Source organism: Orbicella faveolata, unplaced genomic scaffold, assembly GCF_042242905.1.
Source record: "Orbicella faveolata isolate gen_17 unplaced genomic scaffold, um_ofav_v1 contig_12, whole genome shotgun sequence".
Lineage (NCBI taxonomy): Eukaryota > Metazoa > Cnidaria > Anthozoa > Scleractinia > Merulinidae > Orbicella > Orbicella faveolata.
In genome coordinates, this window is record NW_028301539.1 from 12,445,001 (window position 1) to 12,462,608 (window position 17,608).

Sequence of the window (17,608 nt, forward strand, 5' to 3'; positions counted from 1 at the left end):
TAGGGGTTTATTTCAAAATTTCCAACGATCAGCCCTGTCTGTTTCATAAGGGAGTCCCCCAGGGGTATAAGCATACCAGGGTAGAGCAGGGGAGAGGGTCATCCCGAAAAAATACAATGAAAAGCTTAAAATTGTCCTGACAACTCCCACCCCACCCCCAACCTATAAAACTTCTTTAATCATACAGAAACAAGGTCTAAAATCCTTGAACTTAAACAACTCAAGGTGAAACCTTTACAGCTGCATTCAACTATATGATCTTTTACTTAGTTTGTTTTTCTAAAAGCTTCAAAATGACTTGTGTTTGCTGTTGTTGCATGGCAGCAAACATTTGAAATTTTTGCTGCTGCTGGGCCATCATTTGCATCATTGCTGGCTGTTGCTTTTGAAACTCATCTTGCTTTCTACTCTCAACTTCAAGGTGCTGCTTGTGCAATTCCAATTCTTCTACTTTCCATTTCTGAACCATATCATTCTTCTCACGTAGGTTTGCCACTGTGTCCCCACCACTCCTTCTTGTGATTTTTGGCTTGGGTGCATTCTCTGCATCCTTGTCTTCATCACCCTGCTTCCTTTTCTGTGTCGAACGGATGCTCTCCATTGCTTTATTCCTCATCTCAACAGCTTTGACATTATCCACTCTTTTCCTGTCAGTTGCCAGGGTGTTTTCAGCATCAGCTTCCTTTTCTAGTATTTCTTCCAATGCTCTCTCAACACCATTCATGTCAGTCTCAATGCCACTGGCTTTCTCCTCTTCTTTTAACTTTTTCTTTAATTTTTCAATGAGTAGTGTGTAACGCTCTCTCACCGAGCGCTTGGTAACTTTAAATGTTGGAATTTCCAAGAAGTTAAGATTACTGGCAATCTGATCCCAAATTTTCCCTCTTGCAATACTGCCCTTTTTAGCTTGGAGGGGTCCTAAAGCCAGAATTTCTTGACAGAGAGAGCGGTCATGATCTTCTGTCCACTCCATGTTAGATCTACATTTTGAGAAAATAAAACATGGATGTTTTAAAAAATACAGCTAAAGCCCCATTCAAGAACCTGTCATCTGTTCTTAAAGTTAACCTTACAGGTTCTCATGATTGATGTTTACTGTCAAATAAGGTTATGTAGGTTCATATTTTCTTCAAGAAAAAATTTGTTCTTGCTAGAAGAAATTTGTATTATCTCCATAATAATTACCTGATTAGAATATTTTCATAGGGTAACATTGACATTCATGTAAATAAGTCAAAATGAAAATCTTAGCCCAACAGGTTCTTAAAAATTAGTTTCTCGTATTCGGTACTTTACTGTACATTAAATATTCGCGAGTATGCTTAAGTTTAATTATAATTTAACCACTTCGAAATGTTTTGATTCAGTGAAGATCAATTATGAGTTCAGAACTTTCCATAGCAAATCAGGGAAGTCTATTGTTTTTATAAATGCAACGAGGCATAACCCAAGCCTAAATTCGTCAACTCATGATAAATATATTTTGCAATAAACATTAATAAACACCTAATCAACGAAGGTAATTTGCCCGAAAAAGCCTTACTGATAACTCACGATGAGCCTGCTTGTTTGGCGCGAGAAAAGAGACGTGGAAAAATATAGCGAACTTCACTTCTGTCGGAACAACTCTAATGACCTTTTTTTTTTAGAAATAAACCAAGAAATAGGACAATAGCAAAACTTACTGGGTTGCTTTCTTTTCCATGGCTTTCTCACTGAAAGGAAAACGAACGACGGTCAAAATTTTCGGAGTCATATTTTCTTGCTCAACTCTTTTATTTTGCTCAGATATTTCACAGTCTTTCTTTAAAAAGAACAAACTGTCAAAATTTCGAACTAATTTAGTTAATTTAGTTAGTAAAATAAGTTTAAATGATGCTATTTTGATAAAGTTTACTCACGTTTTAGACGCAACAGCAAAATGGCCTCTTTCACGTCGCAGACATGGCCTCTACGGCGCGAAACGTCACAACGACGGCAGCCGGAAGTAATTCTGGCAGTAATTTTACTTCCGCTTGCCGTTGCATGTGTCAACCGTCGTCGGATCTTAAGCTCACTAATAACGAACAGTGTGTACACCTGAGTGAGTGAGTGGCACATTTGCATATCGGATTCCCCGCAACAAACACGTTTCTACGCTTCACGTATCCACGAGTTTAAACATAGGCACGCAAGGCGTGTAAGAGTTATTTTTTTGTGAGCTATAAGTCTCGGAGATAGGAGCATTCGTGGAACTGTTTACAGTAATGATTTGGTTGATTTGACAAGTTTTTTTTGGTTGCGATGTACAGCAAGAAAGAAACTGGGAGTTTATGATGTACATACGATGTTACATCGGTAATGGTAAGATAACTAAATAGTAAGCCATAAAATGTTTGACCGAACAAACTACAGTAATCTGACACGTCTCCAGATTAATGTAGATACCATCTTATTTTCTAACAGGCAATTTTATTCGTTTTTTGATACAACCCACACTGTGATTAGTCTGACACGCGCACATGCATAACTCCCTCACTCACCGATGACGTAGCCCTTCCCCCGGGGGAGGGGGGAGACTCCTCTATATGGGCTATATAGGTCTGTGCGGCCCCGAAGGGTATGGTTTTTCAGCCGTTTTGGTCATAAATAGGGTATCGATTTTAGCTGATTTTGGCCATTTTGGTCATAAATAGGGTACGGTTTTTGCACTCTAGCCTTGATATGGGTATGCTTTAAGAAGAAGCCACTTTTTCATCATTATCGAAAAGAAAATCAACAAAAGCCCTTCACAAATTCATATGTTTACGGTAATTTAACATTGGTTTGAACTAGGGAGCTAATTATAACGCAGTTCTGAAACAGGGTTTTGATTTGAGGGTCAGGTCGTAAATAGGGTTTCGAATATTTGGTCAGGTCATAAATAGGGTAAGGAATATCGCAGATTTTGGTCATAAATAGGGTAAGGGTTTTGGGAAGCGGGCCGCACACCCCCAACCAATTTTTCTGGGAGTACCCCCTCGGGAGCCCTTCCAGCCCCCAAGAGGAATTTTTGCTCAAAAATACTCAAGTTAATAGAACTTTTCGCATTTTATACGAGTAGTAAGTTTACTCTTTTTACACAACACAACGCAACAACACTACTTCGCCGAAAATTTAAAGAAAGAGAAAAAAAACCTCTCTGACACGCTGAAAGTCTGATTTAATTAAATTGCACTTTAACTTGGTGCCACACAGTCTTCAAAGAACATTTGAACAGTTTTCATACTTTTTACCTTTAAAAATATCGGACTGAAAAGAATGTCATAAAATGCCCATCAAATAAAAATATTAAACTGCTACTGCAGAGACGTAAAAACACTCTAGAAAGGAAAGCTTTTTTTTTTGTTTAATATCCTGGGAACAATAGCCGATAACTTGTAAGCTCTAATTAACCGCGCGGCCATGGGCCGAGCGCGGTTGTAGGTATACCCGTGGTTTATTTTTTTTTTTTTGTCGGTGACCAGACGCAGACCTCCGCTCGACCAAATTCCGAGTCACGCAACGTGTGATGTTTTTTCCGCCAGAAGCTGTTAAAACATCAATACACGGATAATTTTACGGATATTGTTTCCTTTGTTGTGGGTAAAATATATTTTCTTTTGGTTTTATCGAAGCGTTGGATTCAAAGGGATTAATAAATACGCTAAAAAAAGGTATTACGTCAGCCATGGAATGCGTTAACGTTGCAGCTTTCACTTTCGCTACGTGACTAATAAGATCGTGTTTACTTTGGAAGTTTATTTCGCCAGAAGCGACGGTCATTAATTTATTTGCAAGTTTGCGAGTATTTCTTGTGGTTTTAGGCAAATGAAGTAAATTCTTTGGCTCTTTCATCGCAGCGAGTTCATAGATCGGAAGGAAAATGAAATATTTGCAAGCCAAGCAAAGAACATGTCAGGACATGCAATGATTACGTCATTGGTAGGGAAATAACCACCGTACTAAAGATAGCTGTCGATAACGCAATTCTTGAATTATGTGACTCGTGTGACTTCTTTGCTAGCCCTTTACTCAAGGAAAATATTAAATTTAAACTTGACTTTTAAGAAAGAAAGCTGTTGTTAATAGTGTTCGTATCTTCATGCCCATACATATCCCAAAGAAAGTTCCAGATTAACACTATTACGTCATCGGAGATTTCGCAAGGGCTACGACTGATGGTGCAATAGTACAGTCTGTGTTGATCAAGTGATGTGATGTCTACAGTAATCAATGAATCATCAAGGATTACTTTCGAATGTACACTGCGTTGCAACTGTAGTGCTAAGAAAATAGTTAAATTTTAAAAGCGCGGTTTTAAGATCTAACAGATCTTCTTGTTTTTTTGTCGGTGACCAGACGCAGACCCCCGCTCGGCCAAACTTTGAGTCACGCAACGTGTGATGTTTTTCCGCCAGAAGCTGTTAAAACATTAATACACGGACAATTTTACGGATATTGTTTTCTTTTTTGTGGGTGAAATATATTTTCTTTTCGTTTTATCAAGGCGTTGGATTCAAAGGGAATAATAAATACGCTGAAAAAAGGTATTACGTCAGCCATGGAATGCGCTGACGTTGCAGCTTTCACTTTCGCTACGTGACTAATAAGATCGTGTTTACTTTGCAAGTTTATTTCGGCAGAAGCGACGGTCATTAATTTATTTGTAATTTTGCGAGTATTTCTTGCGGTTTTAGGCAAATGAAGTAAATCCTTTGACTGTTTCATCGCAGCGAGTTCATAGATCGGAAGGAAAATTAAATATTTGCAAGCCAAGCAAAGAACGTGTCAGAACGTGCAAAGATTACGTCATTGATAGGGAAATAACCACCGTACTAAAAATAGCCGTAGATAACACAATTCTTGAATTATGTGACTCGTGTGACTTCTTTGCTAACCCTTAACTCAAGGGAAAAAAACAATTAAATTTAATTGTGACTTTAAAGAAAGATAGCGGTTTGTAATAGTGTTCGTATCTTCATGCCCATACATATCCCGAAGAAAGTTCCAGATTAAGACTATTACGTCATCGGAGATGTCACAACGGCTACGACTGATGGTGCGATAATAGAGTTTGTGTTGATCAAGTGCTGTGATGTCTACAGTAATCAATGAATCATCAAAGATTGCTTTGGAATATGCACTGCGTTGCGACTGTAGTACTAAGAAAACAGTTAAATTTTAAAAGCGCGGTTATAAGATCTGACAGATCTTCTAGTTTTTTTTTGTCGGTGACCAGACGCAGACCTCCGCTCGGCCAAATTCCGAGTCACACAACGTGTGATGTTTTTTCTGCCAGAAGCTGTTAAAACATTAATACACAGATAATTTTACGGATATTGTTTCCTTTGTTGTGGGTAAAATATATTTTCTTTTGGTTTTATCGAAGCGTTGGATTCAAAGGGAATAATAAATACGCTAAAAAAAGGTATTACGTCAGCCATGGAATGCGTTGACGTTGCAGCTTTCACTTTCGCTACGTGACTAATAAGATCGTGTTTACTTTGGAAGTTTATTTCGCCAGAAGCGACGGTCATTAATTTATTTGCAAGTTTGCGAGTATTTCTTGTGGTTTTAGGCAAATGAAGTAAATTCTTTGGCTCTTTCATCGCAACGAGTTCATAGATCGGAAGGAAAATGAAATATTTGCAAGCCAAGCAAAGAACATGTCAGGACATGCAATGATTACGTCATTGGTAGGGAAATAACCACCGTACTAAAGATAGCCGTCGATAACGCAATTCTTGAATTATGTGACTCGTGTGACTTCTTTGCTAGCCCTTTACTCAAGGAAAATATTAAATTTAAACTTGACTTTTAAGAAAGAAAGCTGTTGTTAATAGTGTTCGTATCTTCATGCCCATACATATCCCAAAGAAAGTTCCAGATTAACACTATTACGTCATCGGAGATTTCGCAAGGGCTACGACTGATGGTGCAATAGTACAGTCTGTGTTGATCAAGTGATGTGATGTCTACAGTAATCAATGAATCATCAAGGATTACTTTCGAATGTACACTGCGTTGCAACTGTAGTGCTAAGAAAATAGTTAAATTTTAAAAGCGCGGTTTTAAGATCTAACAGATCTTCTTGTTGAATTTACTCCCATATGAAAAACAAAAGTGTCGAGTTACCATTTGTAACTAAAAATAGCAAACATCTCGTGGGAACAAGTGACGACGATTCGTCAGCTCTAATTGAATTTACTACTTTGTGAAAAACAAGAGTGTCAAATCACCCTTGTAACTAAAAAATAAAAATATCTCGTCATATTTGCATGCAATAAGAACAAAACAATCGTTACCTGCACTTACTATTGTAAACGTTAGAACTGCTTCAAATCTAAATAGTCTCGTCTCCTCTAAAACATGTCCTAAGAACTAGAACCGACGATTCGTGACCTCTAATTGAATTAACTCCTTGTGAAAAACAAAAGTATCAAGTTACCCTTTGTAATTAAAAATAAAAATATCTCGTGCCATTTGCCTACTACTCATGAACTGCTTCAAAACTCAAGACTCATCTCGTTCATAACTAGCCACCATTACACTGAAAATTATGTACTCTAAAACAGCCCAATGTACGTATGTAACTGTCACACTCCCCTCCAAACCGGACTAAAAATCACAAACCGGCAACATACACGTCACTCTTTATTTTTCAATTACCAAAGTCCTTGTGTTTATACATACCTTGTGTTTCTCACGTACCATTTACCTTTACAACAAGAAATTTGATTGGCTGTTCATAGTAGGTCCAGTCTGATTGGTGTGACATACATACATCTCTCTCTCACTCACTCACTCACTCACTCACTCACTCACTCACTCACTCACTCACTCACTCACTCACTCACTCACTCACTCACTCACTCACCCATTGACCCGTCCATAACATACCCGACGCGCCGACTAAGAGGTATTTTTTTTACAAAAAAATAACTCAAAAAGGACTCTCTGGCTTTTCTGATTGAATCACGTGAGGAAAGGAAAAGTTCAAGTGGGATTAGTTGCATGTCAGCTTAGCAGTGATTAGGATGAGAATGAAAATGTTCGGCAACAGTGGTGGGTTTGGATTTAATGTTACTTTTGTCGACAGAGCGTCTCTGTTCGTTGAATCTGTCTTTGAGAAAATCGTTACTTTCTGCAAGTGGAATTAATGGATAAGGGACATTTAGGTCAAAAATTAGCGGAATGTGGGATTCTCAGAAACCCCCTAATGGGGCCTTACTTTTCCAGTCTCGGCTTTGAAACCGGATCACCCTTCTTCATTTGTCATCTTAGTCCGTGAAAAGCGCGTAGATGAACAAATTAAATTTTAATCCAACTGTAAATTATGTTTAATAGGTTTCAGGTTCAACTTCTGAGAACTGAGCTGAATTGTCTACAGAACACTTGTTCACTTTCAAGAATCATTTCTACAATGATTCACGGAATCATTGCAGAAAAACTGTAACAAAGTTAAAGATAAATGATAGTGAGTATACGTCCAACCAATTTGAAATTCTTATGGAGGAAAAAAAGTTCTACGAAACACTTTACAAATCACAGAAGTCTGAAACCCACACGCGGTCCAAACCAACCTTTTTTGAGACTGAAAACATTACCTCTTGAAACGAAGAAGAAAAATTATCATGTGAAGGCATAGTCTCCGAAGATGAATGCCTAAGAGCTCTAAAAGAATTTAAAAATTGTAAAGCAACGGCACTGATGGCCTTTCTGCGGAGTTTTACAATTTTTTTTGGTCAGAAATCAGCACCGATATAATCGGTAGCTTCAACTACGCCTTCAAAACGGGGATTCTTTCTATTAGCCAAAGGCGCGGGATCATATTGTTAATTCCCAAGAAAAACAAGGATAAAAGCCTGCTTGAAAATCTCAGACCCATCTCGTTACTTAATATCGATTATAAAATTTTGACAAAATCAATTGCGAAAAGGTTAGAAAAATCCTTCCAAAAATCAACCCTAATCAAACCGGTTATATCAAAGGCCGTTTCATAGGCGAGAATGTTCGGCTAATTCAAGACGCTATGTTTCACACTAAGCAAGAGGAGATACCGGGTATTGCCATTTTCTTAGACTTCCGAAAAGCGTTTGACACAGTTAAATGGGACTACTTAAAAGCTGCGTTACAAAGGTTTAATTTCGGTTCTGACATCCTAAATTGGTTTGACGTCATTTACAACAATGCCTCTAGTTGCGTTTTGCACAATGGGCACGCATGTGAATTTTTTCTTTTAGAAAGAGGTGTCAGACAAGGTTGTCCTTTGTCGGGTCTACTCTTCGTTATTGGAATTGAGCTTCTCCCTAGTGCACTACAAAATGATCCAAACATTAGAGGTATCCAGGTGGGCCAGAAAGAAATAAAAATTGCGCAGTATGCAGACGACACCACGGTACTGGTGCGTGATCTCGATTCCGTTTCGCAGTTACTGAAGCTCTTAAACAATTTTAAGAATATCAGGGGCCTAGAAATTAACAAGCATAAAACTGAAGCAATGTGGCTAGGTTCTTGGAGAAACTGCAATGAAAAACCCTTTGGTTTCAAATGCCCCCAAAACTCAATTTACGCCCTGGGTGTTCACTTCTCGTACGACCCTGTACTTGCTAATAAGCTAAATTTCGAAGAAAAGGTGTACACTCTAGAACAAACGCTACACAGCTGGAAAAGAAGAAACCTCACTCTCATTGGCAGGATAAACATCGTCAAAACACTAGGTCTAGCCAAACTTGTATACAGCACCTCGCTTTTGACAATCTCGAAGCCGCTTATAGACAGTATTAACAAAATTATTTTTAGTTTTATTTGGGAAGGCAAAACCCCCAGAATTAAGAAAAAACCATTATCGCAGAAAAGAAACGCGGTGGCTTGAAAATGATTGATTGCGAAATCATGGAGCGCGCTTTGAAAATAGCTTGGATCAAACGCATTATAGAAGGTGGTGATGCGTCGTGGAAAACCATCCTAAACTACGCAGTCAGACAGTTCGGTGGTGTTGATTTCCTGATTAATTGCGACTACGACGTAAAGACGCTCAACTTAGAACAACTCCCTGAATTCTACCGCACGGTTCTTTGTTATAGGCAAGAATTCAAGTTTCCAATTAACAGCAAAAAAATACCCGTAAACGATCAAATAATCTGGAATAATCGCAACATCCGGCTGGACGGAAAGACAATCTTTATTAACGAATGGTACAACAAAGGCATCATCTACATCCAAGATCTGCTCAACGCAGACTTTAATTTTTTGTCTCTAACAGGGCTTATAGAAAAATTTCGTGTAAAATGCCCGTTTGCAGTGTACTATGGCCTCATAAATGCAATTCCAAAAACTTGGAAATCATCTCTCCGCAGTACCGCCACCTCCGCCAACAGTTTAACACCTAGAGCCGCAACACCTACACAACATTTCTCCACAAAATTAGCATACTCAAAACTACTTGAAAAAAAGATACCTATCACCGACAGTAGAACCCAAAATTCTAAATCACGGTTTTACTAATGAGAGCATTCATAATGTTTACTTGCTCCCATTTCGTATCTTAAAGGAAGCAAAACTCATGTTTCAACTTAAAATCATCCACGGCATCTTACCTACGCAATCCAGTTTCTTTCGCGCCGGTTTGACGGACCTCGATAATTGCCCTTTATGTAATTTAGAAAGCCAGTCATTGCCTAACTTACTGATCACATGCTGCGAGTCCAAGAAATTTTGGGACCTTTTTACCCGCTGGTGGCAGATAAATTTTCACCAACATATAGTTCTATCAGAAAAAGTAATCTTATATGGCTGGCATCATAACCGTAGCTCAATTAACTCCATAGCCCTCTACTACTCTCTAATAATTGCAAAATATCATATTTTCGCTTCAAGCATACGCGTTGGCTCCTTAGACTTTGATGGCTTTCTTTTGCGCCTAAAAGACAAACTCTGTATCCTTCGCACTTTGGCTGTTAAAAACAAAGAACTTGATCAATTTAAAGAAACGTGGGCCGCTTTGCTTTAGTCGTGTATCTGTACTGTCTGCGTGCGTGCGTGTTGCTTTAGAGAATGTAATGATAACCGCGCTACAGTCATTATGTTACCACCTGGTGCAAGTGATTCGTGGAAGTATGATTTATAACGTACTGTAAGTAATATAACAGTAATTTTATGCAACGTCTTGTAAGTAGTTAATGTCATACGTAGTAAATAATGGTTGTAAGCGAGAAATATGATGCTCTTTAAGTAAGTAAAATAGCATTTTGTTAGCGATAATCATAAACTAGTACTGTATCAGGTGATAAGTCGATGTTAGTACTGTGTTGTAAATTGTAAGCTTTTAAGGCTAGTATTTTGTATTTGTAAGGTAATACATGCTATGTGGTAATTAATGTTAAAAATATATATATTACTATTGTAAGTAATGTTAGTGATGTAAATAATGTTAGCATTGTAGGTAACGTTAGTATTGTAAAGCACATGGATCTTCCAATAAAAATAAAAAAAATTTAAGAAAAAAAGATAGGTTCAATTGCCTTGAAACATTGTCAGACAGAAAGGAAATCTTTCGGTAACTATGTCTCACAGTTTTGCAGCAAATAACTTCTTGAATCTTTTGATGTGGTAGCAAAATGAACCATGGAGTTTCTACGGGCCGACTCAGTGCATTGTATGTATAATTATATTGCATGTGCAACTCAAACGCAGCAATAACGTCTAACCCTCCAGTATCTCCTAGACAGATGATATAATATTTACCGATTTCTTGTCGTACGCCTTGCTCGAGGAATTCAGTACCTAAACGCGTGTTTGATGTAGCTGTAAAAGTAGCATTTCACACCATCCTCTAAACATACAGCTTCCATTCGATATCTCTTTATCTTAGTTGGTAATAGCACAACCACTACGGGAAAGTCTTGACTACTACTGCTACCACCACCACCAGCGATTTTGAGCTCTACAGCACGTCAAATAATGTTAAATAACAATTGGTCCATTATGAGAAGGAGAATTCTGATTGGTTTCAACAATGAACGGCCGAGATGGACCACCCGCGAATTAGTTTCGGCTAAGAATTATGTCTAGAAAACACTTTCAGTTAAACTTCCACGAAAACGACTTAAAAAAATGACATAAATATAGTTACCTTTGGAGCATGTTTACCGAGAATGCTGGATGCATGAATTTATCGGCAGAGTTAAAAATGGGCAATTACAATCTATAGCTCATAGCTCATGACTGGATGCACGTCTATGAGTTATACAAGTAACTGTGATTTTGAACATAATTTTATCAGATGTTTCATAACTTGTACTTTCTTTAGGTTTCAAGTCCAGCTTCCCTGACATGTCACGTCACTCCGAAGACAGTCACCCTTAAACAAAATGAAAGAATGTCGGGGCAACTGATAGTGAAGTCTTCAACGGCCACAGAATCAGGGAACATGCAGGTGAATGTGACGGCAGAATGTACACTAACGAAAAGAGAGAAAACAAATTATCATATTTTTAATCTTGAAATTGTGATAAAAAACAGAATCGTAGAGGCGGAAGTTAAGGAAGAGGAGAAACCAACAATTATCACAATCATTGGCATCTTGGTGGGCTGTGTGTTATTACTTGCTTTGCTTTTGTTAGTGATTTGTTTGTGTATAAGAAAGAGGGGCTCGTGGAATGTATGGAGGTCTAAATCCAAGCAAAAAAAAGAAAGGGTGAAGGTAGAAATATCAAACCAGGACAATGGTGTCGACAAGCCTGAGATGGTGTGATACCTTGCATATAATTAACTTTATACACGAACTCGTGTCTTCTTGAATATAATGGAAGACCTTCCCTTTGGCCCTTGCTTCTTGATAAAAGGTTGCCCGCTACCTTTTGAGGCCATATCGAACCTATTGCTTATTAAAGCTGTATTTACTTAGTAATAAAATTTTATTTCTGGACAACCAATTCTTTGCCAATTCCGAATATTTAAGGAAATGTTTTCTTCCCGTCAAGTTTTGATGGTCTGCCATTATATAGTACAAATATCATTAAATTTAATTACTTCCATTGGTTTAGAGACATTTTGTTAAAAAGTATTTTGCTGAAATGTGGCTTGGAGGCCTTTAAAAGGGCAGGAATCAACAGATGATCACATTTGCTGTAGCACGTAATTTTCGATGACTAATTTTTTACTGCAGATTTTCCGGGACACTGTCCGGACAAGTTTTATCTGTGCGTGCTTTTGTTTTACCATCCAGTCGAGTCAGAGTGCTTGTATTAGTAGTACCACTAGACAGGATATCACTCATGTTCTGTAGGATGAGTTCTACTCATTTTAGGCATGAACTGTGCGCATTGTCTTGAGGGAAAAAGCTATCACTTGCAATTGCCAAGCAAAATTCTTAAACAAGTTTCTGTCCTGATAACCATAATGTTCTAAAAATCAGTTAGAAAGCTAGAAATTCAATAGCTGATAGTTTGGTGTACAAAATACTGTTAGTTAAACCAGAAAAAAACCAATAAATACTAAATACGACAAAGTACTCAAAGTATGTCTTTCAGTCCAACCGCTCCACAGTCATTTTTAACTTGGACAATCCAATCCATCCTTCCTTCCGTCGATTCCTGTTACACTTTTTTGTGATCGAATCCGCATCTACCATCACATCTCCTCGTGCACTCTCTTACTGTTGCGTTTTGCGCTATTTCTTAACAACGCCAGTGGGCTTTAACTTTAACTTAGCCTACGGATTAAAACTGTACGGGTCCGCAAATGATCCCAGGACCGCAAATGATCCCGGACGGCAAATGATCCCCAAATTGAACAGCAAATGATCCCGTACTGGAAATGATCCCCATATTGGACCGCAAATGATCCCGATCAAAAAATAAGGAATGGCATGGATTTATATCAGAGGAAGGTGGGAACATATGCAAAAATTATGACCTAAAATCATGTTTTATCATTTTACAAAAAAATATTCCACAGTTGCTGTATTGTTCTTCGTACGGTTGAGATCGTTTTCACTGTCACGCAATAAAAAAAATAATAAATCGAAAACCAACCAATGGAAAAAGCTAAGACATTGGATGTACGCTATAGAAGATAACTAAATAAGACACTTCTCCAAGTTTTAGGCCTGTGCGTTTCCCCAAATTTCAGAAATTCGTCGTAAATGTTTCTCAGAAATTTACAGAGCCCAGTAAGGTCAGTAAGAAAACGCCATGTTGGTCCCCGTGGTACACCAATATGGCAGCCGGAATATAGTGTAAAACATCTAGAACTTACTTTGGGTTTCCAGGCGACTGATTATCAGCATTAAACAAACAAGCATTTACATAAGCACTTTTCCTAATGCTCTAACTTCCAAAAAGGCTCAAAATCATGAGAAGTATATATTTTTCAACAAACTCGATCGTAGCCTTGTGTCACGCAACCTCCACAACCCTGAAATTCAGAATGCTCTGGTTTCCAAACGAAGCACGCTAATTGTAAACAGATACAAATATACCGCCTCTTATGCCTGATGAGGATAAAAACACGTCACGTAAAGACGATCTATTGAATTAGAATTCTTAGAAAAACACATACTTGTAAACATTCTCGAAATCCCGGTGGCGATAGTATCAAGCATCTATCAAACAGCTAACTTGTCAAAACGAAGTGCAAGCCTTGGCCTTGCTTGGTCATGAAGCTGAACTTCATAACTATAGCTTAGAATTTTGGCTTCTTAGAGTATTCAAGTAGTCATTTCCGAGGAATTAACGCCAAAACACGACCAAGGAAAAATAACAAAATAAATTTATTCTAATTTCCAGTGCTATACACTAGGTGCTTTACAGATCTGTGATGAAGCGATAGGCTTGTGGGTCTACTCAGGTGACAGCGTCTTCCTTAACAGTTGCTTCATGGTTAGATTTTAGTTTAAAACTTTAGACGAGTGGCGTTAACTGCTGATAAAATGTGATTTAACTATAACACCGACATATCAATATTTAGCAAAGGAGGATATGTAGCGTATGTTGCACTGATCATAATTTTTACTGAGAATTGCAAAGAAATGTAAGCCAAGTCGCGTTTTGATGATTGAGTGGTAATATTCATAACATCGTAGTTAGCAACAAAATTTAGCCGAAAGTATGCAAAAAAAGCAAGTTGTAAGCCTCATTTTCTCTTGATTATAATTATAAGATGGCTTTAATAAAAACATCGGTATTCCCGTACGCCAATTCCTTATCCACACCATCCTACCATCCACGCCATTCGTTATTTTTTAGTCGGGATCATTTGCGGTCCCTATCGGGGACCATTTCCGGGTCGGAATCATTTGCGGTCCAATTTGGGGATCATTTGCGGTCCGGGATCATTTGCGTTCCTGGGATCATTTGGGGACCCGTACAAAACCCCAAGTCAGTGGCATCAAAACTGCCACTGTTCACAAACGATCCATTTTTCAAGTTGAGTGGCTCATAGCCACTTTGATTGGTTACTGGATTCATTTTACAGCAGTGGGATAACTGGATACGTCTTACAGCAAACAGAGCAAGATACATTCATTTAACGGCACACTGTGTTAACTGGAGTCAGTTTGCAAGACACTGTGTTAACTGTATTCACATAACAACACACTCTGTTGACTAGAATCATTTTACAGCACACTGTGTTAACTGGAATCATTTTATAGCACACTGTGTTAACTATATTCACATAATGTGAAGTTTATATGAAATAATTCATATATGAACTGCGGTTGTGGATGAAAGTGAAGAATGATCATCGCAGTTAATTTTCCAATTTAAGCAATTGGAAAGAAGAAGCCTGAAAAAAATCAGGGCTTCAACGGGATTCGAACCCGTGACCTCCGCGATACCGGTGCGATGCTCTACCAACTGAGCTATGAAGCCACACATTGGGAGCGAGGTGAATTAATCGAGTTCATATCTTCCCGTGAGGAGTGAAATGATGTGAAGTTTATATGAAATAATTCATATATGAACTGCGGTTGTGGATGAAAGTGAAGAATGATCATCGCAGTTAATTTTCCAATTTAAGCAATTGGAAAGAAGAAGCCTGAAAAAAATCAGGGCTTCAACGGGATTCGAACCCGTGACCTCCGCGATACCGGTGCGATGCTCTACCAACTGAACTATGAAGCCACACATTGCTTAAATTGGAAAATTAACTGCGATGATCATTCTTCACTTTCATCCACAACCGCAGTTCATATATGAATTATTTCATATAAACTTCACATCATTTCACTCCTCACGGGAAGATATGAACTCGATTAATTGACCTCGCTCCCAATGTGTGGCTTCATAGCTCAGTTGGTAGAGCATCGCACCGGTATCGCGGAGGTCACGGGTTCGAATCCCGTTGAAGCCCTGATTTTTTTCAGGCTTCTTCTTTCCAATTGCTTAAATTGGAAAATTAACTGCGATGATCATTCTTCACTTTCTTGTATTCACATAACAACACACTCTGTTAACTGGAATCATTTTACAGCACACTGTGTTAACTGGAATCATTTTACAGCACACTGTGTTAACTGTATTCACATAACAACACACTCTGTTGACTGGAATCATTTTACAGCACACTGTGTTAACTGGATTCACATAACAACACACTGTGTTAACTGGATTCATATAACAACACACTGTGTTAACTGGATTCATATAACAACACACTGTGTTAACTGGAATCATTTTACAGCACACTGTGTTAACTGGATTCACATAACAACACACTGTGTTAACTGGATTCACATAACAACACACTGTGTTAACTGGAATCATTTTACAGCACACTGTGTTAACTGTATTCACATAACAACACACTCTGTTGACTGGAATCATTTTACAGCACACTGTGTTAACTGGAATCATTTTACAGCACACTGTGTTAACTGGATTCACATAACAACACACTGTGTTAACTGGATTCATATAACAACACACTCTGTTAACTGGATTCATATAATAACACACTGCGTTGACTGGAATCATTTTACAGCACACTGTGTTAACTGGATTCACATAACAACACACTGTGTTAACTGGATTCACATAACAACACACTGTGTTAACTGGATTCATATAACAACACACTGTGTTAACTGGATTCACATAACAACACACTGTGTTAACTGGATTCACATAACAACACACTGTGTTCACTGGATTCACATAACAACACACTGTGTTGACTGGATTCATATAACAACACACTGTGTTAACTGGATTCATATAACAACACACCGTGTTAACTGGATTCACATAACAGCACACTGTGTTAACTGGATTCACATAACAGCACACTGTGTTAACTGGATTCACATAACAACACACTGTGTTAACTGGAATCATTTTACAACACACTGTGTTAACTGGATTCACATAACAACACACTGTGTTAACTGGATTCACATAACAACACACTCTGTTAACTGGATTCATATAACAACACACTGTGTTAACTGGAATCATTTTACAGCACACTCTGTTAACTGGATTCACATAACAACACACTGTGTTGACTGGATTCACATAACAACACACTGTGTTAACTGGATTCATATAACAACACACTCTGTTAACTGGATTCATATAACAACACACTGTGTTAACTGGATTCACATAACAACACACTGTGTTAACTGGATTCACATAACAACACACTGTGTTAACTGGATTCAAATAACAACACACTGTGTTAACTGTATTCACATAACAACACACTGTGTTAACTGGAATCATTTTACAGCACACTGTGTTAACTGTATTCACATAACAACACACTCTGTTGACTGGAATCATTTTACAGCACACTGTGTTAACTGGAATCATTTTACAGCACACTGTGTTAACTGGATTCACATAACAACACACTGTGTTAACTGGATTCATATAACAACACACTCTGTTAACTGGATTCATATAATAACACACTGCGTTGACTGGAATCATTTTACAGCACACTGTGTTAACTGGATTCACATAACAACACACTGTGTTAACTGGATTCACATAACAACACACTGTGTTAACTGGATTCATATAACAACACACTGTGTTAACTGGATTCACATAACAACACACTGTGTTAACTGGATTCACATAACAACACACTGTGTTCACTGGATTCACATAACAACACACTGTGTTGACTGGATTCATATAACAACACACTGTGTTAACTGGATTCATATAACAACACACCGTGTTAACTGGATTCACATAACAGCACACTGTGTTAACTGGATTCACATAACAGCACACTGTGTTAACTGGATTCACATAACAACACACTGTGTTAACTGGAATCATTTTACAACACACTGTGTTAACTGGATTCACATAACAACACACTGTGTTAACTGGATTCACATAACAACACACTCTGTTAACTGGATTCATATAACAACACACTGTGTTAACTGGAATCATTTTACAGCACACTGTGTTAACTGGATTCACATAACAACACACTGTGTTAACTGGATTCACATAACAACACACTGTGTTAACTGGATTCATATAACAACACACTGTGTTAACTGGATTCACATAACAACACACTGTGTTAACTGGATTCACATAACAACACACTGTGTTCACTGGATTCACATAACAAC

The 17,608-nt window shown here is 38.0% G+C and overlaps 2 protein-coding genes and 1 pseudogene across 2 annotated transcripts in view; 1 reads left to right on the forward strand and 2 right to left on the reverse strand.

Annotated features, from left to right (window-relative positions):
• Positions 1-174, reverse strand: part of LOC149116692 (uncharacterized) — a 1,665-nt pseudogene extending 1,491 nt beyond the window's left edge.
• The window catches only part of LOC110061550 (von Willebrand factor A domain-containing protein 7-like), a 57,012-nt gene extending 44,498 nt beyond the window's left edge, over positions 1-12,514 (forward strand). The window contains exon 11 of the mRNA XM_089282458.1: positions 11,312-12,514. Coding sequence (XP_089138584.1) covers positions 11,312-11,755 — 444 coding nt within the window. The 3' untranslated portion in view covers positions 11,756-12,514. The remainder of the gene's footprint in view (positions 1-11,311) is intronic.
• LOC149116693 (uncharacterized) lies at positions 181-1,926 on the reverse strand. Its single transcript, XM_089282459.1, has 2 exons — positions 1,686-1,926; positions 181-980 (listed from the first exon to the last, which is right to left on the reverse strand). The coding sequence occupies exons 1-2, from the start codon at positions 1,754-1,756 to the stop codon at positions 263-265; spliced, it is 789 nt and encodes a 262-aa protein (XP_089138585.1). The 5' UTR covers positions 1,757-1,926; the 3' UTR covers positions 181-262.
• Positions 12,515-17,608: the final 5,094 nt, after the last annotated feature.

Excerpts from the sequence above, each read along its gene's own strand:
- LOC149116693 (XM_089282459.1), bottom strand. The coding sequence starts at position 1,756 with ATGACTCCGAAAATTTTGACCGTCGTTCGTTTTCCTTTCAGTGAGAAA. Across the intron at positions 981-1,685 it reads ATGGAAAAGAAAGCAACCCA|ATCTAACATGGAGTGGACAG; the intron begins GTAAGTTTTGCT and ends CTCAAAATGTAG.